We start from the raw sequence: 26,338 nt of genomic DNA on the forward strand, positions 1-26,338 counted from the left end.
CACTCCATAATAGTTTACAACACATGCATGCTGATGTTTCCTGAACCATTCTATTTTATTATTTTTAGCTGGTTGCAGTCCATATGCAGTATATATCTATATACTGCATATGCATATGCAGTCATGACCTCTTAGGTAACAACTTCCAGTGTGAAAACCACTCTCCCATAGACCTACTCACTTGGTCAGTGAATGCAGTTGACTAGCAATTATCATGTTATTTTGTGTAAAGGTTGTGGAGAAACCTTTATAAAACATATTATGGGGCGCCTGGGTGGCTCAGTGGGTTAAGCCGCTGCCTTCGGCTCAGGTCATGATCTCAGGGTCCTGGGATCGAGTCCCACATCGGGCTCTCTGCTCGGCAGGGAGCCTGCCTCCCTCTCTCTCTCTCTGCCTGCCTTTCCATCTACTTGTGATTTCTCTCTGTCAAATAAATAAATAAAATCTTTAAAAAAAAAAAAACATATTATGATTCTGAAAACTGGCTGATAAAACTAAGGCTTTAGGGGAATTTCTTTACATTTTTTCCTCCATTAAATTGGGAGCCTTGGCGGGGGACAGGGACTATTCATTTACCTAACACAGTGCTTTGCTCATGGTGGCTGCTCAATAAATAACGAGTGCATGAATGGTTTGATGAACATTACTACAGTACTATTGTTCAAATCCATTTTTCTGAAATACTGGAAGGTATTTTCTAAGACAATTCTTATTTATAATGAATTTGGAGAGAAATAAATTTGCAAAGGATAAAGATTGTCATATGTACATACTTTTCTTTGGCTTTTACCTAATATTTTCCTCGATTTATAGCTTGGAGACAACTTGTTGTACTTTTAATTATCAATTGGCAAAGGCTCCCAAACACTGGCTTTATATTTTTATCTCTTTTTAAAGCTATTATTGACCTACAGTTTTGTATTTTCATCCACTTTATATGTAATTGCATATATATAATTTTATATAACTTCGTGTTATCATTCTGTTATTTAAAGGAAGGAAACAGCTACTATGAAAGTTTAATATCTAATGGATTTCTGAAAACAGCTGATCTATTTTATGCATTCATGTTCGAACTCAAATGTTCATATATTGGTTTTTCCTAAAAAAATCTTTAATATAATAGCCTTCCGTAGGTCCTGTAAACAAGATCTTCTTCGGCTTTTCAGAAACAGTAATGAATGTATTTATAGCAACCACTGAGATAAATCTATAGTAAAAGGAATTCTCTACCATAGAGTACAGAGTTGTTACGGGTTTCTGGCCATCTTTCCTCTGTGTTATGAAGAGAGAATTTTAAATTGTATCTCTCAATTTAATACCACTTATTAAATCTCTTATTAAAATAATACTTTACAAAATATCCCACCTTCTACATTTTGATTGTTTATCTCTTTAGATATCCACTTCTACAGTCTTTCATTCTGGTTCACTGTGTTCATTGTGTGGTGTTTTTATTGAGGGATGTAGAGTACAGATGAAAAGTATCAGCTGTGCTGTGGAATAGTCATTTAGCACTATCCTTACTGATCCCTTTTTTTGACTGTGGAATTAGTAAGTGTCATCAGCCACCAGAGTCTTAATGAATTATATGTCAATATAATAAGTTCTATGAAAGCTCTACATCATTTCACTGACTAGCAATTTAGTTATGATGAATAAATAAGTCTCTGGAAAACATATTCCCAGCTGGCAAGAGTAAAGAAGAAATAATACTGAAAGATGAATTTCTTTTTTCTGATCCAATCAGGGACACTAAAACCATCCCATCATTATCACCATCGTTATAATAGTCATCGTCATAATCATCAATATTCCTGTGTTATTCTTTCTTTATCCTCCAATAGAATAAATTTGGAAGGTGAGGGAATAATGTTTATTTTGGGGAGAAGTTTTGATGGAAATAATTGAAGGAAAATAAGATAAAATATGTTAAGGAAAATGTCATTTCTCTTTGTAAAAACTAGAAATAGATCTGCATCTTTTCCTTTTTCCCCATCACAGAAAGCGTACAATCACATATTTGTTAAGGTGAACTTTTATGTTATGAGAGAAAATAATTATGTTAAAAATTATTTATCATTATAGAAAATTCAGAGTAATTAAGGAAGGATCTCTATTTCTACAAGCCATTTAATAAAATATTCTCATAATTCTTATAGTTGTAATAGTATTTTTCAGACACATTCCAACTTGTATTCTAGGCACCGTGCTAAGCACTGTGAGCATATCATCTTCTGACATTCCTTCCAACAATGTCTTGACGTAGGCCTAGAAAGAGTAATTGCCTACCATCTACAACTAATGAGTTTCAAAGCCAGCATTGAAATCCAAATCTTTCTGGCTACAAACCCATATTCTTAGCCATAATATTCTGTTGCTTCTAAGGAAATAGTAATTTGCTTATGCTGTACTGGGAAGCACGTGTAATACCACTGCATAATTTAGCCTGTTCTAGTTAGTAGACTTTCTAGATAATTGGAATGTAATTTAAGTATTAAAAACATTTCTTTTGCCACTAGAAATGTCTCCTTTTTTTAGTGAATTCATCATCTTAGTGATTCCCTCAACGTGTCACCACTGGAGAATGTAGTATTTTTTTATGCTTACACAAAATAACTCAAATTTCCATATCTGTTTTTTATAATTTTTTTAAATCCTTCCTTTCTATACAAAGGCATTTTCTGTTACTGCCCCAAGTGGGACTTCATATTTATCATTGTGATTTGTTGCTTTGAATTTATGATTGTTCAAGAAACCAGAAATCTCATTAAAACCATGGTCAGCATGGATGAAATAAGCTCTGTTGGAAAGCTGGAGGATGGGTATATCATTTTTACACAGAGCTTTATAAGCCTGTGAGCCTTTCTCCAATAGCTATAGTTGCCAAATAAATGACCTTCTGGTAAGTATGGCACTCTTGCATTTTCTTAGTTCCAATAAATAAATGCTAATCTTACTCCGGTAACTATTTCCAAGTTTTAATTTTGTTGTTTATTCACTTCTTACAGTATTGTGCTTCGTAATTTTCAGTTACAGACAAATGAATTATTTACTTTAGAGATAATCTATCTTACCTGCTCAGTCATCTCAATCGAGCTACTTTCTCCTCATATTAAAATCATTAGAAAGAGGGGGGAAAAAGTCAGAGTATTTTTGTGTCCCATACTTGTCTTAACTGTTAACCTTGTTTAATCCTGCCTTTGCAATTTTTTTTTCTTCTACTATTAGGTTTTAACTAAAGAATTTTATAGTCTCCAAGCCTCTTCTGAAAAACGCATTACTGAACTTCAATCACAGAACTCTGAGCATCAGGCAAGGCTAGACATTTATGAGAAATTGGAAAAAGAGCTCGATGAAATAATAATGCAAACTGCAGAAAGTAAGTCACCCACTACCTCACATACACAGCTCTTTTTTCTGGCAGCACAGGAAACCTGATACTATTTCTAAAACTGCATTTGTCTGTTTCTTTAAAATCCAGTTGGTGACTTTCAAAAAATATATATCTTATATTTTAAAAATTAGTTATTCCTTTTTTTTTTTTTTTTAAGATTTTATTTATTTATTTGACAGAGAGATAGAGAGCACCAGTAAGCAGAGCGGCAGGGAGAGGGAGAGCAGGCCCTCCGCAGAGCAGAGATCCCGATGCAGGACCCAATCCCAGGTCCCTGGGATCATGACCCTAGTTGCAGGCAGCCACTTAAACGACTGAGCCATCCAGGCGCCCAAAAAATTAGTTAATCTTAATTTCAGTAGTTGGCACTTAAAAAATAGGTTAACCATGATAGATTTTATCTTTTCATGTATTCAGTTCCTCATGGAGCGGTTAAATGTGCCAGGATCCGGGCATGGGGAGTTCCTGTGATAATGCTTGCTGATTAGACTTCCTCACCTACACCGCTGGAAGAAGCAAACATATTAAAGATAATTAAAGTAGTGAGATACGTGCTAGTAGCAAGAAATAGGCATTTCTTAGTGGAAATACACAAGTGATGATAAGTTATTTCCACCTTGGAGGTGAGGAATACAATACCTAGGAGAGGAGGTGACACTTTGAATGAGTCTTTAAAAACAAAAATTCCTTGGCTCTACCTGGTAATAATGCTGGACCTTCAATTTCTACCTCTTCTGTTTCCTCTCAATATGCTCTCTTTTCTGTGTTATCCTAGGTGTTACGGGAATATTTTAAATTAACTTTCACCATTCATTATTTTTGTTTGAAAGTCAGAAATATCAGAAAGGGACATTCTTATAAAGTGGGTTTAAACTCCAGTTGAAGCTGAAATTGAATTTGAATTTGTTTTATGCACATTTTCTTATACTCTGTTGTATTTGTAGGCCCATTTAAGGAAAACTTTCATTTAATTCCTATAGTTATCTTCTTCCATATCTAGTGTCAGTATCCAATAACTGCAAGTTTCCAAATTTGCCAGTGTCTTGACTGGAGTCAGAGGAATCTTTATAAAATACAGATTTGATTGTACCATACACCTGCTTTAATGCCTGTCATCTTAAGACAGCATAAAGTCACATTCCTTAGCATGACTTTTTTCATTATACTTTCCTTTGTCTTTCATGCCTTGCCATTCCCTGTCATATCATCTTATTTTACTCCTTCTTATCCTCAGAATTTTGTGCATGTCCCTCTGTCTAAATAAATCAGGAGTAGAACAGAACTTCCTCAATCTGATAAAGGATATCTACAAAGAACCTACAGCTAATATGATACCTAATGATGAAGTAGTAAATGCTTTTTCTTTAAGAGAGCGTGAGTACAAGGCAAAGATTTCTATTTTTATAAAATATGTAACATTTTAATGCAGTTTAAAATACTTTTCATATTCCATTTATATGGAAATGCAAAGACCTATTAAAAGGCCCACATTCAGTAATACTAGTACACACCTACGAAAATGGCTGAAATTAGAAAGACTGGTTATAGCAATGTTAGTGAGAATACAGAACAACCGCAATTTGTTATAAAACCAAACAACCTATGTGATAATACAGCAATTCTATTCCTATGTATTTTGTCCAAGAGAAAAGAAAGCATATGCACACAAAAAGAGTTCTACCTGATATTCTTAGGAACTGCATTCATGATAGTCAAAAACTGGCAACAACCCAGGTGACTATCACAGGAAAATGGCTAATCAAACCATAATACATTTTATATTCTAGAATACTACCCCATAGTAAAAAGAAACAGTTACAAACTACTGATTCTTCAACAACATGGGTGAATCTGAAAAATTTTACGCTTATCTAAGAAGCCTTAAATGTAAAAATGTAAAAGTCTAGGGGTGCCTATGTGGCTCAGTGGGTTACAGCCTCTGCCTTTGGCTCCAATCATGATCCCAGGGTCCTGGTATCCAGCCCCACATCGGGCTCTTTTCTCGGCGGGGAGCCTGCTTCCAATCTCTCTCTGCCTGCCCTCTGCCTACTTGTGATCTCTGTCTGTCAAGTAAATAAATGAAATCTTAAAAAAAAAAAAAAATGTAAAAATCTAGAAGAGGAAAAATTAATCTATAGTGAAAAAATGCACTACAGTGTTTGCCTCTAAGGATGGTTGTCTCCAAAAATTAACTGGGAAAAGAGATGTTAGGGAACTTTCCAGGGTGTTGTAATTCTGTATCTTAATAGGGTTTGTGTTACACATATGTGTATATTCTCAGAACTCACCAAATGGTAGATTTAAGATTTGTACCCCTTACCATATGTAAATTTAATTTTTTTAAGAAGAACTAAAATAAATATTGAACTATAGTTGATAATTTACATGTTGAACTGTTAAAAGGTGAAGGACAGATGTCTACAACTTACTTGAAAATAACATCAGAAATGTAAGATACATCCATAAACGTATGAAGTGATAGATGTATAATAAATTATGTACAATGCAATGTTTAACTTAGAATCCAGATGTTGAGCTATATGGGTGTACACTATAAACATCCTTCAGCTTTTCTGTATGTGTAAATATTTTCTGAATAAAATCTTTTTTTTTTTTTTTTAAGAGAGAGTTAGCAGACATGCAACCCAAGAGAAATGGGAGTGGGGTGCTGGCAGAGGGAGAGGGATAGAGAGAATCCTAAGCAGGCTCTATGCCCAGCACAGAGCTAGATGCAGGGCTCAATCTCACCACCCTGAGATCATGACCGGAGCCAAAATCAAGAGTCAGACTCTTAACTCACGGAGCCACTCAGGCATCCCTCTTAATAAAATCTTTAGGAAAAATGCAGAAATAAATTTTTGCTTTGCTTTTGTTTAAATCATATTAAAATCATCTTAGAATAAAATATATTTATACTTGGAAGATCTAGAAACTAGGGTCATCTCTATCCATTCACAATGGAAATTAGAATATTCTTATCTTTAAAAAAAAAAAAGAATATTTATATTCTTAAAGACTACTTAGTAACAAAAATTTCAAAGATGTAGTACCAAACATTCTTTTTTAGGGGGCTCCTGGGTGGCTCAGTGGGTTAAATCCTCTAATCCTCTGCCTTCAGCTCAGGTCATGATCTCAGGGTCCTGGGATCGAGTCCCGCATTGGGCTCTCTGCTCAGCGGGGAGCCTGCTTCCTCCTCTCTCTCTCTCTGCCTGCCTCTCCACCTACTTGTGATCTCTCTCTCTCTGTCAAATAAATAAATAAACTTTAAAAAATAAAAAAACATTCTTTTTTAGTACTACATTGTGTACAATTTTCAAAGGATCACCATCTAATACAGGAAATTTTAGCTGAGATGAAGATGGTTAGACTTCATTTATTAGGTGCAGTACATAGCAAAGTTGTGTTTGAAAGACTTTGACCTTTTAAAGAAGATTATAGAATTGAAGTTTACCTGTGGCTCTTAAATCCTTAAGTTTGGACACTTAACTGACCTTCTATTTTAACATGGGTCTAATTTATTTGATGTTCCATTTTCCATAAAATTCAGTTGATTTAAAAGTTCATTTCTTATACTGTGCACCAAAATAAAAATTTGAACAATTAAAAAAAACCCTCAAATTTAAGATGTCCATTAATATCTAACTGATGGGTTTTTGAGATTTTAACTACATTTACCTTCTTCCTTCTGAACTTAGAGACAAAAGTCAGATAGGTATCAAAATGCCAACTCAAGGGGGTGCCTGGGTGGTTCAGTGGGTTAAAGGCTCTGCCTTCTGCTCAGATGGTGATCCTAGGATCCTGGGATCAAGACCTGCATCCGGCTCTCTGCTCAGCGGGGAGCCTGCTTCCTTCTCTCTCTCTCTCTCTCTCTCTCTCTCTGCCTTCCTCTCTGCCTGCTTGTGATCTCTGTCTGTCAAATAAATAAACAAAATCTTTTAAATAAATAAATAAAGTAAATACCAGCTCTTGGAGAGCCATTCTGCCATTCTGATAGAGCCAAATTGAACTCATCTTGGATCTGGAGCCATGACAGCTGATAATAGTATTGGCAATGGCATATGTCATCTCTTGCTTCCACATTTACCTGAAAACTAATAAATCTACCTCTGAAGACGGACTCTGGTTCACCATGAAAAATAGGAATAAAGTTAAAGGAAAACAGGGAAAATTTATTTAAAATTCTTATTATGCCATAAAAAGATCAGTCAACAAATATATGCATGTTACATTAATGGACCTGCAAATAGCTTCATTTACTAATGTGAACTCTGTGGCTTTGTTTTAAATCTGGAACACTTCTGAAAGGTCTTTGGGGGCGCCTTGATGGCTCAGTCGGTTAAGTGTCTGCCGTCAGCTCAGGTCATGACCCCAGGGCCCTCGGCAGTGATCAGAATCTGGCTCCTTGCTTGCTTCTCCCTCTGCGTACTCTGCCTGCCACTCCCTGCTTGTGCTCTCTCTCTCTCTCTCTGACAAATAAATAAATAAAATCTTCTAAAAAAGAAAGAGAAAGGTTTCTCTTTTTAATGTTAAAATAATGGTTGTTGTTGAATAATGTTATAAAAATTGTTATATATCACTGACTGTCTTAATTTGAGCTAGTAAACCTTTAGTTTGGGGGACTTTATTTTTTAATCCCAACCTACAATAAAGTTGCCATTGCCTTCAAACTTTTTAACAATGAAATGCTAACCTGTCAGTTAAAATTCCTCCTGAAAAAGAGTGGTGTGACAGTGGCGGGATTTAGAAGTAAACAGTTAAACTGAATTTTTTTCTACTTAAAAAAAAAAGGCCGTCAATACATTGTTCATAGTGTGCATTTTTTATCACAGAGTAACCTACTTAAATGTACAATATCATGATTGCAAGTTAAGATAAAGTTGTTCTGATAAAATAATGGACATCTTTCCTAATTAAAAATAATCATTTGTTTTATCAAGAAGAGAAGTAATGAAATTGATGTTATCATTACTTATTTATAATTACATGACACACATTCCACAAAAAAAGCCTTAGAATCATTCAGAATAACACAGCATCTATATTATTATGCTTTATAAGAAGAAACTTTAACTATGATGCAAGCCCTTACACCTTTTAAAAATAAGTGGAACAAATTTAAGTGACCCTATACTTGAAGAAATACGCTTCTACTTACAAATGGACTGTTTGAGATTATGCATTAGCCCTTTTTAATGCTCTTATGCTCCCTGATTCATTAGTATGACCTCTTTTATTTTCACTTCTGCCGTGCTTTTTAAGGAAAAAAAAAACTTATTTTACATCATACACTTTAATATTTTCCAGTTGAAAATGAAGATGAGGCGGAAAGGGTTCTTTTTTCCTATGGCTATGGTGCTAATGTTCCCACAACAGCCAAAAGGCGACTAAAGCAAAGGTAAAATCAATATATATTTGTTTTACTTATCTACTCAAGCTAAATGTAATTACATTATGCTTTTTTGATAATGTGCAAAGTAAAGTTACTTTATTCTTAGTATGCATAAATATTAAATTGCTCACAGAATAAAGCACAGTAAGTTATAATCATGCATTTCATGTATTTTTAAGTGAGCTTAATGGTCAATAAAACGAAGTGTATGTTAGAACTTTCCTAGAATTAGATTTAGTGATAATGACACCATTTTAGTTTTATTTTCATGTTAATTTCAAGTGAGTTACAAATGCTTTTGTACCAACAGTTTTCAGGTTAAAATTAATTGATTATGCTTCCTTTTTTTCCTCTTGTTTTTAATTCAGCTGTGTATATTCCTTGACATATATTTGAGAAAAAGAAAAAGAGAGGCAGGGAGAGAAAGAGATGAGACTGAACGTGTATTATAATTTAAAGTATAGAAGACTGTGAAGCCCAGAAAACTTGGGGGGAGATCCATTCGTGATTTCATGAGATACTTCTTAAAGTACACTAATAAAAAAATTGTATCTATTTTAATCAGTTTTCTAATTGACCTAGCTGATTTTTTTTTTTTTTTTTTACCTAATTCCTTTCTCCACTTTAGTTCATCCTTCTGTGCAAAAACATCTCACTGCCCTGTTTGCTACTCTATCAAACCTAAATATTTCTGCCAGACCTCCAGGCCTCTCCACGTGGTCCCACCTCTCCAGCCTCCTTTGCTTCTCTACCCAAAATGAGGGCAGTATATCTTTATGCCTATAAACATCTATTGTCTCCATACTACACAATAGAGCATCTCTCTTATCTCATTAACTCTTGTTTCCCATGTCATTTCCCCAGCCAGATGGAAGGTTTCTCAAGGTCAGCAACTGTATCTTACTCTTATTTATTCTCTTTCTCTTTGTAGCATGATGTGAGATACCTAGTAGAATTGTCTCTTCTCTGAGTGAGGATTCAGAGCTGCCTATCTTTTATCTTTGTATGAGTTGATTGAAACATTTAGAGACATTACACATTAAGTAAGAAATACAATTTATCTGAATTCTAATACTTTCATAGAAACTTTGAGGTGATGGCTCAGAGAATAAAATGTCTTTAAGGCCATGATGTAAGATATAGACCATTTTATAACAAAACAAATGGATGCTTTATTTCCCTTACTGGTTAAAGAAAATATTTGGAAAAATTTTAGATCAAGGACGAATGACTGTCAAGTGTCATTTTTTAGCTGGAATGGTTAATTCTGTCTGGTGAAGATGCACGTATTTCTAAATTAAGTATTATTTGAAAAATCAGTTATAGCCCCGTCCCATTCCCATTCTCTGCCCACTCTCTTCACAGGTCACTAAGGGTGACCTCGGCTATTTTGTAATTATCATCATATCACTGTTTTGGAGCATTCTATTGCTTAGGGAGGAATAGAAAGTACTTTTGTGGGTAAAACTTCTTTGTCAATGGTAAATGATTGGTAAATACTAAAAATTGAAATTTGAAGGGAAAGATCTATTCTCTTCTTTTTTTAGCAATATGAATCCTTCAAAAGAATCTTTGTCACAAGGGGGAAAAAGAATTTTGCTGTTGCAAGCTTTTTTCTTTAGCCCTAAATGCTGAGTTCCTCTAAAATTGAAAGTAATTATTGCTGTTACCTTACTTTTTTTTAAGAATTTCCCAAAACAGATGTTGATTTCTTAATAATTTTAGAGTGAAGATTTAAGGAACCACAACTGATTCATATTCTGAATAATCTTAACTATCCAAATATTTCTAAAGATTTTATCACTGAGCTATCTATGTGCCTTGAACAAGTGCCTAATGGGCATACTATTAATATCTCCTACCAGCTGGTGCCAGGCATTCGTCTCATGGTGAACCAGAAGGTTATTTTGAGGAAGTGCTTCTCAGGTCATCTAAACTAAGTGAAGGGAAAGTAAGTCTACATATCCAAAGAGGACATTTATGCATTCCTTCATCCATTCATTCAACATCTTTTATTGAGTGCCTGCTGTATGCATGAAATTGAGCAGTAGCAAAGAGGGTCCCTCTTTCAGGGTCTGAGACATTTCCAAAGTTTACAAAGTCTGTATTTCATTTTTTAGTAGATATTTGCAAAGAAGTCAATGGCTTCATGCTCTGTTTAAGTTTAACTTATTTAAGATGAAAGCAATGTAGCTTTTAAGAGAATCTGTATTGAATTCTTCACATTTAAAATTAAAGCAATGGAAACTGAAGGTACATTATAAAACAACTCAATCAACCGCACATGAAATGTTTGCGTAATAAAGTTTTCATTACGCGTTAGTCTATACCAAACTATATTAAAATTTCAAAGGAACTTATTTTCAACTGCTACACTATACATTCCATTCATACTGTGCTTGATATAAAATCTTATACATTCAACAATCAGATTGAGGTACATTAGAGTAATGCTTAATTGGAGTAAATTTCTGATTATAAAAATAATATGTTTACTTTAGAAAATTGCTGGTAATCCTACCATCCAAAGATAACTATTCAGAATTTATATAGATACATGTATTTTCTTGCATAGTTAGGGTATTATTATATGTAACATGGAAGCTTAATTTTTTATCTTACAATTCCATCTTGAACATTTTCTTATGTCATGGAATAGTCTTCAAAAAGATTTTTTTTTTTAAGATTCTATTTATTTATTTATTTGACAGAGAAAGACACGGGGAGAGAGGGAGCACAAGTAGGGTCAAGTGGGAGAGGAAGAGGGAGAGCAGCCTCCTCGCTGAGCAGAGAGCCCAATGTCGGACTCGATCCCAGGACCCTGGGATCATGACCTGAGCCGAAGGCAGATGCTCAACAACTGAGCCACCCAGACGCCCCATAGTTTTTAATGGTTATCCAAAAATTTAATTTTTAGACCTTTGGTTTTTGAGTTTCATGTTAATAAATTCGATAGTTACTGAAAATTTTCACAGGTTGCCTGTTGCTACTCAAGGTATGTTATGAAACGAAAGTGAGAACATGAATGCAGAGCTCATCACACAGCACCTGGCATGTAGCAGGTCATTCAGTAAAGGCTCGTTTGTTAGACTGATTAATATTTCTTAGAGTACATTACATAGTTGATTTGAAAGGAAAAGCTAGTGTTCCAAAAACTTTAGTCCCAGTTTAAGTTTTCACTTAAAACAATTTTGTTTGAGAATTTTAATGAGACTTCTTAATTAGTCAAGACACTCCCCTGGACATGAAACCGGTTTTGAGATGCACTTTCTTTGCTACTAGTATTAAGACATATTGTAATGCCAATTTCCTATAAAAAAGTAGCAAAGTTAATTTTTGTGCTTTGAAAAGTAACTCCTCAAAATGTCTCTTAAACACATTATAATTCTCAAATCAGCTTATTTATATTTCAGAGTTTCAGTGGAGATAATCAACAATAAGGAAATATCACATCAAACTCTTTCTGGGACAAAGTTGCAGTAGGTGAAAAGGGCTTACATAATGAAAGTAAATTAAAATGAAATGGGCTCTTCTTGACTTGATGAAACTTGAAAATCTGAAGTCATGTTTTTGTTTCGGTCATGACTGTTTTGAAAATAGCAAACAAGATTTTCTGGTTACATATTTTGGTTATGCTCTTTAACCTGCAACTTAAATGAGTAACACCCAGGCAGTAACATGGTCTCAGTGTGTGCTTCTCTGTTTGCTTTGGCAGATCTGAATGGGTAGCCTTTTCTGAAGGTTCTTAAACCTTTCGAACTGCAAGATTTACTGCATACTATAGACCTTTTGTTTTAGTTTCCGTCTAGTTTTATAAAGAGTTGAAAGTTGAAAGTCTCACAGTAGACGGAGCTTTATAATAAAGGAAAAAATTAAAGCAGAGGAAACTTGTTTTTCCTCTAGTAAACTTTGGTGCATAATGAAAATTTGCTTTTCTCTTGTTATTCTCATGGAGATGAAGTATCATTTTTGTCCTTGGGGAAAGTTGTACTGATTTCATTTGGGTTGGTTTTAGGAATAGCCCTTTAAAAAGTTACTGATGTTCTATTCGTGGTCAACTCGAAAGTTGAAACCTATAGAAGAAACTAGGGCAAGTTTCATATGACTATAGGTCATCAGCATGAGACCATTATTTGGTTCTCAAGAATTACCAACAGAACAGGCAGTACAGGCATCACCAACCTGAAGAGCTCTGAAGCCAGAATCATTCTGGCACTAGTGCCCTTTTTGGGAACAATTTATTTTTTTATGCCATACTAGTAGAGACAGACCTCTGAACTGCTAAAATTGATAAAGATCGAAAAGCCAAATGTCATTTCAAACAGGTAACTAATTAGCAAGTCACTAAGTAAATATTTACTTATAAGAAGTTTTGATAGTACTTAGAAAATCATACCCAAGATTGAAGGAATTGGGACAGAACATCACTTCTCCATTCTGCTTTGACATCTCCAATAGAGATGGAAATCTCTCATGTCCACATTGGTGGGGCTATACTATTATGAAGTTATATGTAAGAATCAGCAGTGCTACTTCCGTCTACAGATCTAAGAGAATAACTTTTATCTGGAGTCGAGAAGTTGTTGAGGGAACTAAGAGAAAACTCAGATGGGAAAATTTTACCAGCTAACAGGTGAAATTTTTATTTAATATTTAGATACAAAACTGCACTCCTGTAGTAGTAGTTTCTAGTTGATGTTGAACTTAATCTTGGTGCAGGTAAAAATCACATGGCAATAAATATAATTACAAAGAAATATTGTTGTACCTACCTTAATGTCCAACAGATAGCCAGTAAAAGCAGTGCTTTCTTGAGTTCAGTACATTCTGTACAAAAAATAATAATAATAACCTTTAGCAGGAGTCATTTTTCCTGACTATAGTCATAGTTGCTCTTTATAGAGAAGTTGGGAAGGACTTGTTTTCATTCTATGTGCATTGTGCTTAAAGAGACAGAAACTCAGCAACATCGATGAGAAATTCTTCATTCGTCTTGCTTTGGATTTCAGTTAAAGTGAATTTCTTTCTTCCCACTTCTAACACCCCAGATTTCTACACAGAATCCACTTATGACACCCACTCATGCACCACAATATGCCACATTTAAAGATACAGAAGGGGAGATGAATGGGTATCTGTAATATTTGCCTTCCTTTACTAACTTCATGCACGTTTTTATTACAAGTTCAGTGCTTAGATTCTGAGCATTGTCACGCTTTAATATTGAAACTCTGCGAGCTAAGAATATGGTTTCTACCAGTGTGTTTATAGGAACAAAATTCACTTAAAACAAAATCAAGAAGGATTTATTAAGTGTCTACTCCGTTTAGCATACACCACAGGGGGTAATATCGGGTCTCCATGTAAGTTCCATCTCTCGTTAAAGAAACGATTAACACATGTGAAAGAATATCAAAAAAGATCAAAAAGTATGTAATTTAGTGCCATATTGTATGCCAGACTGTATCAGTCAGAGGAATAGAGATCAGTGAAGACTGGAATGGTCAGAAATGGAAGAAGCGGATCTTGAAGAGAGACTTTGAGAAAAAGTTGGGTCTGGGTTGCCTGAGCGGCTCAGTTAGGCATCTGGTTCTTGATCTCAGCTCAGGTCTTCGGTCTTGAGTTTGAGTCCCACATTGGTGGAGCCTACTTCAAAAAAAAAAAAAAAAAGAAGAAAAAGAAGAAGAAGTTGAATCTGTCGAGCAATGAAGTAACCTGTCTTCTTCAGACTGGGGGACCAACAGAGGTATAGAGGAAGGAATATACAAAGCATCTTCATTGGACATTAAGTAGAGTAGACTGGTGGAAAATAAGGTTGGTTCAGTTGAGATTACAGAAGACCTTGATATTTTTAAATAATTTAGACGGAGTAGAATTACCCATGTAGTTATGATTTGAAGTAGATAAGAAAAGAAAATAAACATCACTGCATTAAATAAGAAATACAAATGTGGGGCACCTGGTTGGCTCAGTGGGTTAAGCCTCTGACTTCGGCTCAGGTCATGATCTCAGGGTCCTGGGATCGAGCCCCGCACGGGGCTGTCTGCTCAGTGGGGAGCCTGCTTCCCCTTTTCCCTCTGCCTGCCTCTCTGCCTACTTGTGATCTCTGTCAAATAAATAAATAAAATCTTTAAAAAAAATACAAATGTCTGACAGACATATGAAAATGTGTTTAACCTCACAAATGAAAAAATTTAAAGTAAGATTCTAATGTTTAAAAAAGGTAATATTAGCAAAACTTTTAAAGATTGATTATGCCCATGGTGAGCTAGGGTATGAAGAAACAGGAGGTCTTTTCTTTTTTTTTTTTTTTTAAGATTTTATTTATTTATTTGACAGAGAGAGAGAGATCACAAGTAGGCAGAGAGGCAGGCAGAGAGGCAGGCAGAGAGAGATGGGGAAGCAGGCTCCCTGCTGAGCACAGAGCCTGATGCGGGGCTTGATTCCAAGACCCTGAGATCATGACCTGAGCCAAAGGCAGAGGCTTAACCCACTGAGGCACCCAGGTGCCCCAAAACAGGAGGTCTTATATAAAGTTCAGTCTTTCAGTGGTTTATTACTGAGCACCTCCTTTGTACCGGGTATTACTCAATGTACTTTGACTACATTCAAGAAGAAAATAAATAAAAATCCTAGTCTTTGGAGGACTTTCATTCTAGTTCATGAGAATTAAAATTTGTACCAACCTTTCAAGAGGAATATCTGAAAATCTGTGATATATATGTGTCTGACCCTATCATTATGCTTTCAGAGGACGTGGAAGTACAAGGAGTACAAAGATACATTTATGTAATCACTTAGAATTTTCTGTAGCATAAGGCACTGTTGTAAATGCTGCAATTGGATTGTCTTTTTATAACTGAGTTGTAAGAGTTCTTAAGGGGTACCTGGAGTGGCTCAGTTGGTTAAGCTTGTGCCTTCAGCTCAGATCACTATCCCAGTGTCCTGGGATCAAGTCTGGCATCAGGCTCCCTATTCAGTAAGGAGCCTCTTCTCCTTCTACTTCTGCTGCTCCCCCTCAATCTCACTTGTGCTCTCTCACTCTCGCTGTCTCTGAAATAAATAAATAAAACCTTTTTTTTTTTTTAAAGAATACTTTATATTTTCTAAATACAAGTCCCTTATCAGATACATATTTTGGAAAGTTCTCTTCTGTTTCATGTGTTGTCTTTTCACTTTCCTGATGGTGTCTTTTGAGGCACAAAACTGTTTAATTTTGATGCAGTGCAGTTTATCTAATTTTTCTTCTGTTGCTTGTGCTTTTCACGCCATATCTAAGAATCCTTTGCCAAATTCCAAGGTCAGGAAGATTTACTCCTGTGTTTTCTTCTAAGAGTTTATATTTTAGCTTTTACATTTAGGTCATTTAGGTCTTTTATCCATTTTGAGTTAATTTTTGATATCATGTGAGGTAAGTGTTTTGTAATATTTTTAATGTGGCCCCTAAAATTTTTAAATTACATGTGTGGCTTGCATTATGTTTCTATTGGAAAAAACTGGCCTAGACCAATGGTCTCCAGACTTTTTAATGACTCCCTATTGGGAAAAAAACATGAGCATTCACCTACCAATCCATGTACATGTATTTATTTATCAATTACATATATGTACTATCATATGAATAACATATTATGTACATTGAAATAGAAAACCTATATAGAAAATTAACATTTTAAAGACACTTGCAACTCTTGGGTGGCTCAGTCGACTAGTTTAGTGTTTGCCTTGTTTGGCTCAGGTCATAATCCCAGGGATCCTGGGATCAAGCCCTATGTTGGGCTTCCTGCTTGGTGGAGAGCCTGCTTCTGCCACTTCTGCCCTGCTTGTGCTCTCTTTCTATTTCTACCCCCCCGTCTCTGTCAAATGAATAAAATCTTAAAACAATAATAAAATTTTAAAGACATTTAATATTAAAATAAATGTCAGTAAAATTTCTCATACTTCAATGGATTATTTTGCCCATAATTGCTTTTTGAGACCACCACTGTAGACTGTGATCTTAACTTTATAATTGGCTCAAGTCTTCTTCCTTCTCCACAGTGTTGACAGAGAACTCTCCCAAGTGCAAATCTGATCATGTCATGCCTAACCAATTTACGGGTAAAATCCAAACTCAGCTTAACCTTTAAGGCTTTTCATCATATATCCCTGCCTTTGTCTCTAGCTTCAGCTCTCACCACGCGCCATGTGCTTTATCAGACCATATCACACTCCCACACATCATGCTGTTCCCTCTACCCAGAATGCTCTTTCTCTGCTTCCTCATCAGGTTCATCAGTTTCAGTTTTCATCCTTCGGTGTGCTCCTTAGCATTCAGCACACTGCGTGGTAATTTACTTGCTCATCTTCTTCCGCGGACTATTAGATCCTCCAGGTAGAAACTGTGTGTTCCCAGTGCCTATATAGATTATGGGCTTTTTATAAATTCTGTTAAAAGAAAATGTTCTTGGATGTCTTGTTGAATGAATTAATAAATAATGTTTCTTCTAATTCATCCTGCTTTTCTAGTAGTCACTGATATTTATGATGAAGAAAAAAATGCTAATATTATAATCATTTTCATTTAATTACAATATGATAATGATGAAAAATTATATGTCCTGTATTTCCTGTGTGTTCTAGATTTCACAATATTTTTAATTTTTCTTTCTTTTTCCCCTTTTTCTCTGTAACATCTATAATCCATGGGCTGAATGGGTCATTTAGGGCAACCCGAGGATCTTAATACTATTTCTGAAATGTCTATGAAGAGATGTGTTTTGCTATCTGTACAGTGACTTTAGGAATAAAAATGCATCAATTGAAGACCGATTGTACAGCAGTGTCTTCTACATTATAAGCATCATGTATCATAAATGAGATCAACATTCATAATAAAAGTTAGTCATTTTTGTCAGCGTCAGTTCCTAGACAGTTCTCAGTAAAATGCTCCGAAATACTAGTAATTAGAACACCATAAAACACATTATGAGCATTTCAAGGCATCATAAGATAACTTCCTTCTATGTAGAGTTGATCTTCCTTTCTTAGAATCCTCAACTAAAATCAGGGCAATTCTTAGAAGGAGGTAACCCTGGTATTAGGGCATAAGCACCAACATACCAAGAATTTCTTGAATTCACTAGTTTATGTCATGTGATATTTGGCATTGATAAGTGGTAGCACACCATATCTGCCTAAGAGCATTATGCAATTGCCAAACAAAACAAAAGCACCCAAATCAGATGAGCTACTTACTTTCATTAAACATGCTGTCTTCAAGCCATTATCTTCCTCAAAATGTTGGTAATGGGTGACCTTTGCATCTGATTATTTTCTTGCATCCCCTTTTCTTCCATATTGTACCATTTGCAACTGTTTTCAGTGTAATAGCATTTGACTGTGTTCATTGTTCCATACTGAGCATTACACAGACATGGTCTGTACCTTCAACATACACTTACTGAGAAATTACTGTGTACACAAAAGACCCTTGTGCTGAGTTCTGAGAGAAAGATGAAAAGACTTACTCCTAACATATATGAAGGATGAGAAAGAAAATGAAAATATGAGTGAAGATAACTCAAAGGATTTTATATTAACTTCATAAAAAAGAGTTCATGAAATAAAATATTACTGTTTACAAATATACAATAAATCCAGCGGGTTAAAACTGTAAACATAACATAAAATTAGTATTAAAACTTATTTGTAGTGATCTTATTTTAGGGTCAAATTTGAGAGAACTTAGCATTAATCTTAGATTGGGAGACAGAAAATGGGGTAGCCATAACTGTAAATATCTTAAAAATCTATAGAAGAAAGTAGATCAGTGATTCCCAACAGCTGGGCAGAAAGATGAGGAACAATGCTAATGGAGAAAGACTTTTTGGAATGAAAATATTCTAAAATTAGAGTATTCATTGCATAATTCTAAACATACTAAAAATCACTTAATTGGACACTTCAAATGGGTGGACTTTGTGCTATATAAATGACATAGCAATAAAATTCTGTACCATTAAAGCTGTTTTTTACAAAAAATGATTGTCAAAAAATAAAGTATCTTTTCCATCTCTTATTTCAGCTGATTATTAAGGTAAAATCTTATGCCAGTAGAAATGTAGATATGAGCATATCTACACCAGCTGAGCAATTCACTACATAAACTTTTACCAGAACTCCTCTTTTTCATTTGGGATAACAAGTTCTTAGAAATGGATGTGTAGGGGGAACCTGGGTGGCTCAGTGGGTTAAGCCTCTGCCTTTAGCTCAGGTCATGATCTCAGGGTCCTGGGATCGAGTCCCACATCGGGCTCTCTGCTCGGCAGGGAGCCCGATTCCTCCTCTCTCTCTCTTTCTGCTTGCCTCTCTGCCTACTTGTGATCTCTCTCTGTCAAATAAATAAAATTTTTAAAAAAGAAAGAAAGAAAGAAATGGATGTGTAGGATGATATTTAGCATTACTTCCTGAGTTTTATCTGCATTCCTTTATCCACTGTTAGGAAATATTAAAAATATAATGGAATTGTTCCTGCTCCATAAACAAATAAAGTAATTTTATTTAAAGTGAAAATATTTTACTCCATGTCATTATATAACTTCTTGTCTCCCCCGATTCCACAGATTTTGCAACTCAGTAATAGATTAACTCCTTCAAACATGAAGATATTATAAATAGGGAAGTTTTAGTTTTTTGGAATCACAAAGAAGGTCTTTGGAACATCATGTCTTCCCAACATTATTAGCAGTGCTTTAAAGAATTATACCATGTTTCTTTCCCTAGTAAATAGGAGGAATGATTTTTATAGCTGAGTCTTTTTTTTTCTTATTGTGTCTTTAAAGTGGAATTGGGCTATTTCACATTTAATGTGATGTTAAATACTGGAGGTTACACTCAATACAAGTCGTGATCATCATTAGATGGTCCAAGTGTGATTGTTTAGTACAGAAGCTGACTTTACTATAGACTTTCCCACTCTTCATGCATCTTTTCCAGCACGACTTTCAACAGAAAATGTATTCAGTTGTTTTTTGCCCTATAAAATGCATTTTGTTGTCTGAGGCAAACATTGAAGCTTTTCTAAGTGCAGGCTTATTATTATTTCAACTAATTGCCTGATTTGTTTGTAAATGGGAAATTTCTATAAAAATGGAGAAAAACTGTAAATTGCTATCTTGTGGTCTTTTCAAGCAAGTAATAATGTAACTCTCTACTTTTATAGCAAAGGCTAGAAACCATTACTGTAGTAATCAATATATCACGGTTATATTATTGAGGAGATTTTAATGTTACTTTCAAAATTCTGAGCTGTTGGGATATTGGTCTTCCCCGTTGACACCTGAAAATATTTGACTCCATATTTTTTCTGTAAATATTGCAGTATTACTAGGAAACGGTAAGTCAGCTTTAAGGCATACAAACACATTATTAATATTTTAGAAAGCATTCCTCTTTTTTAAGCATTCATTTTCTTATTTCACTTACCTAGTGTCCACTTGGCAAGAAGAGTGCTTCAGTTAGAAAAACAAAACTCGTTGGTTTTAAAAGACCTGGAACATCAAAAGGAGCAAGTAACACAGCTTTCACAAGAGGTAAATAACTTAAACAAAAGAAACTCAAATAAAGAATCACAGTGTTCATTTTAGTTCTTTGTCACTCCTTTGTATATTTTCTGAGCAGTTCTAAAATAAGCTGTTTGCTAGTACAAAATGATTTTACAACTTACGAAACTAACTTAATGTTAAAGCCTTATAAAACAGCTCTTAGTGTATGGCAAAACTAAGATCAAAAAAAGAGATTAAATACCCAGACTAAATATAAATGCAGACTAGACAGGCAAAGCTTTGATTTCTGAGAATATCAACTGGCAAAACAAGTTTGGCAATTTCAGATGGCATTTTGAGTTTTTAAATAAAACCTCATTTTTAATTTTTTTTTAATTCCAGCATTGTTGACATACAGTATTATGTTAGTTTCAGGTGTACAATATAGTAATTCAACAATTCCTTATGTTACTCAGCGTTCATCATGGTAGGTGTACTCTTAATGCCCATCACCTGTTTCACCCATCCTCCCGCCCACCTCCCCTCTGGTAACCATGAGTTTAAAACCTCGGGTTTGTTTTGTTTTGTTTTAAAGATTTTATTTATTTATTTGACAGAAATCACAAGTAGGCAGAAAGGCAGGCAGAGAGTGAGGAGGAAGCAGGCTCCTCCCGCTGAGCAGAGAACCCAATGCAGGGCTCAATCCCAGGACCCTGGGATCATGACCTGAGCTGAAGGCAGAGGCTTTAACCCACTGAGCCACCCAGGCACCCCTCAAACCTCAGGGTCTTTTTGTTTTTTGTTTTATTTTGTTTTGTTATTAAATTTATTTATTTTTTTAATAAACATATAATGTATTTTTATCCCCAGGGGTACAGGTCTATGAATCGCCAGGTTTACACATTTCACAGCACTCATCATAGCACATATCCTCCCCAATGTCCGTATCCCCACCACCCTCTCCCATCCCCCCTCCCCCCAGCAACCCTCAGTCTGTTTTTTGAGATTGAGTCTTTTATGGTTTGTCTCCCTCCCAATCCCACCTTCTTTCATTTTTTCTTTTCCTACTCCCCAACCCCCCCACATTGCATCTCCACTTCTTCATACCAGGGAGATCATATGATAGTTGTCTTTCTCCGATTGACTTATTTCGCTAAGCATAGTACCCTCTAGTTCCATCCATGTCGTTGCAAATGGCAAGATTTGATTTCTTTTGATGGCTGCATAGTATTCCATTGTGTATATATACCACCTCTTTTTGATCCATTCATCTGTTGATGGACATCTAGGTTCTTTCCATAATTTGGCTATTGTGGACATTGCTGCTATAAACATTCGGGTGCACGTGCCCCTTCAGAGCACCATGTAAAACCTCAGTTTTAAATAGGTTTGCTTTTTGACTTTTTTGTTAAAAAATTACTTTTCTATTAAACATACTTAAGTTGCTGTTCTCAGGCTCTCACATTATATGCTACATGATAGTTCCCAAATTATCTTCTAAAATTCAGATTCATATTTCTTACTTCCCTCAGTCTTATATTACATCATTTAAAAAACAAATACATTTTTACATGGTGGTTTTAATCCTTTTATTTAACCTGATTACATTTTTTTGTACTTCTGAAATTCAAATAACAAAACAATTCAAACCAAAGATGCCAACTCATTAGGATTCCTTTTATTTCCTGAGTTTCAGAATAACAGCTTTTTTATGTTAATATTTTAAAACTTGGATCTTATAAATAAAGGGATTTTTAAAGACGTATATTAAAAACTATTAATATATATCATGTATTCTTTGTGTTCTGAAGAACCTGTTCGTATTTATCATATTAAAACACTTTTAATAGTGTGACATTAGGAGGATTTTTATGCTTAAATTCCCAAAGACCCAAAATACTACCTGTCACTCCAGTGCCTGACACGTAGTTACACTCAGAATGGAAGCAGTGTGGCACTGGCGGATGTTAACCACCAGCTCTCCAGGCAGGAGCGTGAGAGACAGCCCTGATTGGCTGCATTGGCTTGTGTCAGTGGGATAACTATGGCCCCTGTGACTAACTCTGAGCTGCCAGCATATGGTACTGAACACAGAGTAAAGATGCTCAGTAACACACCATTACATAAAATTTCCACTGCACAAGTATGACAGATGTGGATAAACTCAAGAGCATAGCTAATAGTAAAATAACTAAAAATCAGTGAGTTTGAGTACTTGTTCCCTTTTTTAAATAAAATTGATTTTATTGTGCATTTAAATAATTTTTCATAATGGTTGTGTTTAACATCCGGCTCACGAAATTCCTAAAAATTGGCCGGTTAGCCATCACTAACTGTGGTAAGCCAGCTCTAGCACACTATGGAAGGATAAATAGTTAGAGAAACAAATGAGAGGTTAAAGAAATATCTGTTGCTAATATTTTATAGATCCCTCATATCCCTCATATTTCTTTTAATGACATATCAAAAATAATTTCTCAAAAAACCTTAACTATATATAGACCTGTGTTGGATGTGTGTGTCTGTGTATCATAATATTATTTTAAAAAAAATAAAACCACCTTCCTGAGCACATCAGCTAATTGAAATAGGAATTTCTTTTCCTTTGAAACAGGAGTTTCTAAATGGCACACAGCCCCATAAAAATTGTGCAGGTAAATGTAAGAAATTAAATTAAGTGTTCTTGTAATGAAATATAATTTAACTTTTTGACTTTTTATGAAACAATTTTAAAATAAGCTGTTGGCTTATATTGAAAAAAAAGATTTAAAAACTGAAATATGGAGGTGCCTGGCTGGCTCAGTGGTTAAGGGTCTGCCTTCAGCTCAGGTCATGATCCTAGAGTTCCGGGATGAGCCCCACACTGGACTCCGTGCTCAGCAGAGAGCCTGCTTCTCTCTCTGCCCTTCTCCCTGCTCCCGCGCGCTCTCTCTCTCTCTCACACTCTCTGTCTCTCAAATAGATAAATAAAATCTTTTTTAAAAAATAAATAAATACTGAAATATGTGTGATATGAAATGATGCAATGCCTAGAATTTGCTTTTAAATATTCCATAAAAAGTGGGGGGATAGGGCTCATAGATAAAAGAAGAATTTCAAAGTATTGATCATGTTTGAAGCTGGGTAAAGGTTATGTATAGGTTTGTTATTCAGTTCTGTACTTTTGTGTATGTTTGAAAATCTTTCATAAGACATTGGGAGAAAAAAATCAGTAACCGTATATTGAAATTTTTATTGCTATAATAGTATATAACTTTTCTTTTAAGATTGAAAATAAAGTATTATCATTTGAAATAGTCCATGGATTTAAAAATCTGTTTTCTGCCCATGAAAGTTATGTTGCTTAAATTGAAAATAATTATATAAACTAATTAGCTGAAAGATGATAGTATTAGAATGCTTCTATAACAACTGACTATTCATGATACATGGTAAAAAAAAAAGAAGAGAGAGAGAGAGAGATTGAGAAAAGGAAATTTCCTTAAGATCTATAGTCTTTAAGTAGTTTATTTAACGTAGCTTGGAGTTTTGAGGGGCAGCTCAATCAGTTAAGGGTCATCCAACTCTTGATTTCAGCTTAGGTCATGATCTCAGGGTGGTGAAATCAAGCCCCATATGCTCAGTGCAGAGTCTGCTTGAGATTCTCTCTCCTCCTCCCTCTGCACCTCCCCCCACTCATGCTCTCTAAATGAATTAATTAGTTAAAATCTTTAGAAAATTAAAAATAAACTAGCTTGGAGTTTTAAGAATATAATACACAGATGAAACAAATTACTAAAGTTATAACCATTGAGTTATATATGTTATTGAGAATATATCTAAAACTAAACATAAATGAAGTGCCAAAATGAGAATGATAAAAAATATTCAAAATATTTCTTTTATACTAGCTTTATTGAAATATAATTGACATACAGTAACCTGCACATACTTAAAGTGTCTAATATGATAATTTTTGACACATATGTATACCTATGAAACCATTACCAAATATATATACACGTACATACATATACATATATGTGTATATATATATGTACTCTCTTTTTCATCTGACTTCTTTTACTCTGCATAATTATTTCAAGATTCATCCATAGTTCTTTCCTTCCCATTGCTGAGGAACATTCCATTTATGGAAATACCACTGTTGTTCATTCATTCACCTGTTGATGGACATTTGGGTAGCTTTCCGTTTTTGCCTATTACAAGTAAAGGTGATCTGACTATCCATGTACAGTCCTTTTATGAACAGGTGCTTTTTGTTTCTTTGGGGTAAATACCTGGGAGTGAACCAGGTGGATCATATCCATATGGTTAGGTGTCTACTTAACATTTTGGAAACTGCCAAACTGTTTTCTGAACGTTTGTGCCATTTTACATTTCTCTTAGCAGCGTATGAAAGTTCTAGTTCTTCTACCACCTTGCAAAAGACTTGATATAGGGGCGCCTGGGTGGCTCAGTGGGTTGAGCCTCTGCCTTTGGCTCAGGTCAGGATCTCAGGGTCCTGGGATCGAGCCCTGCATCAGGCTGTCTACTCAGTGGGGAGCCTGCTCCCCCTCCTCTCTCTGACTGCCTCTCTGCCTACTTCTGATCTCTCTCTCTCTGTAAAATAAATAAATAAAATAAAAAAAAAAAAAGACTTGACATAGTGTTTTTAATTTTAACCAGTCTACTGGGTGTGTATAGTGATCTCTCATTATGGTTTTAATTTGCATTTCCCTAATGACTAGTGATATTTAGCATCTTTTCATGTGCTCCTTTGCCCTCCGCTCTTCTTATTGCTGGGACGTCTTCAAATTTTTTCCCATTTCATCACATTGTTTTCCTGTTATTGAGTTTTGAGTATTATTTATATATTCTAGATACAAGTCCCTTACCAGATATGATTTGCAAATACTTTCTCCCACTCTTTGGCTTGTTTTCCCATCTCTTCGCAGTGTTTGGAGAGCAGTTTTTATCAAATCCAGTGTTATCAGTACGTTCTTCTATGGTTTTCATTGATAGTATTGAATCTAAAATATCTTTGCCTGACCCAAAGTCACAGGGTTTTTGTCTTGATGTTTCATAGTTTCAAGTCTATAATCTGTTTTTAGTTAATTTGTATATTGTGTGCAAGGTATAGATTGAAATTCATTTATTTGCATATTAAAATCAAATAATTTGTGCATTATTTATTGAAAAGACCCTGTTGAAAATCAGTCATAAATGTGTGAATCTGTTTCTGGATTCTGTTTCCAGTTATCTAACTTGTTTATCTTTATGCCAATACTATACTCTCTTGATTACTGAAACTACGATGTCTTGAAATTAGATACTAGTGGTCCTCCAACCCTATTTATTTTCAAATTTGGCTATTTTGTGTCCTTTGCACTTCTGTATGAATTCTGTAATTATTTCTACAAAAAATTTTAAAAAGCTGCTGTGATTTTGATTTAGATTGCATTGAATCTATAGATCAAGATGGAAAATTGGGAATATTTTATTTTTAAAGAAATCTTTTTAAAAAGGATCTTAAGCAAGCTCCCTGATGAACATGGACACCCTCCAGGGGCTCAGTCTCACAACCCTGAGATCATGACTTGACCTGAATTTGAGAGTCAGATGCTTAACAGACTGAGCCACCCAGGCACCCCAGCAATAGACAGTTTTTTAAATAGATAAAAAAAATATGAAGAAAAGATACTATATTTAACTAGTTACCGTGCCTGGTGTTCTTAACTCCTTTGTGTAGGTCTGAATCTCCATCTGCTATCTTACAGTTTCTGGTTAATGCACTTCTTTTAACTGTGCCTACAGAACAGGTCTGCAGGTGATGATGTCTTTTTGTTTCTATATGTTGCAAAAAGTTATTTCATCTCTTTTTGGGTTTTTTTTTTTACATTTTACATTTATTTTTTACATTTTACATTTTTTACATTTCTTATAATTCTTAGCTGAATTTAAGATATGTTTTAAATTTAAGAATTTGAAATATATTTCTTTTTTTTTTTTTTTAAGATTTTATTTATTTATTTGACAGACAGAGAT

General features: G+C 34.8%; 1 protein-coding gene and 1 long non-coding RNA gene across 3 annotated transcripts in view; one reads left to right on the plus strand and one right to left on the minus strand.

Moving 5' to 3' along the window:
* Positions 1 to 26,338, plus strand: part of PIBF1 (progesterone immunomodulatory binding factor 1) — a 197,436-nt gene that overhangs the window by 113,008 nt on the left and 58,090 nt on the right. For both annotated transcript variants that reach the window (XM_082701266.1, XM_082701267.1), the window contains exons 12-14: positions 3,232 to 3,382; positions 8,702 to 8,792; positions 20,257 to 20,359. In XM_082701266.1, coding sequence (XP_082557392.1) covers positions 3,232 to 3,382; positions 8,702 to 8,792; positions 20,257 to 20,359 — 345 coding nt within the window. The remainder of the gene's footprint in view (positions 1 to 3,231; positions 3,383 to 8,701; positions 8,793 to 20,256; positions 20,360 to 26,338) is intronic.
* Positions 14,071 to 18,371, minus strand: LOC309849058. Its single transcript, XR_014303459.1, has 2 exons — positions 18,024 to 18,371; positions 14,071 to 14,435 (listed from the first exon to the last, which is right to left on the minus strand). It is a non-coding gene; the product is annotated as an uncharacterized lncRNA (long non-coding RNA).

Source organism: Mustela nivalis, assembly GCF_964662115.1.
Source record: "Mustela nivalis genome assembly, chromosome: 15".
Classification (NCBI taxonomy): Eukaryota; Metazoa; Chordata; class Mammalia; order Carnivora; family Mustelidae; genus Mustela; species Mustela nivalis.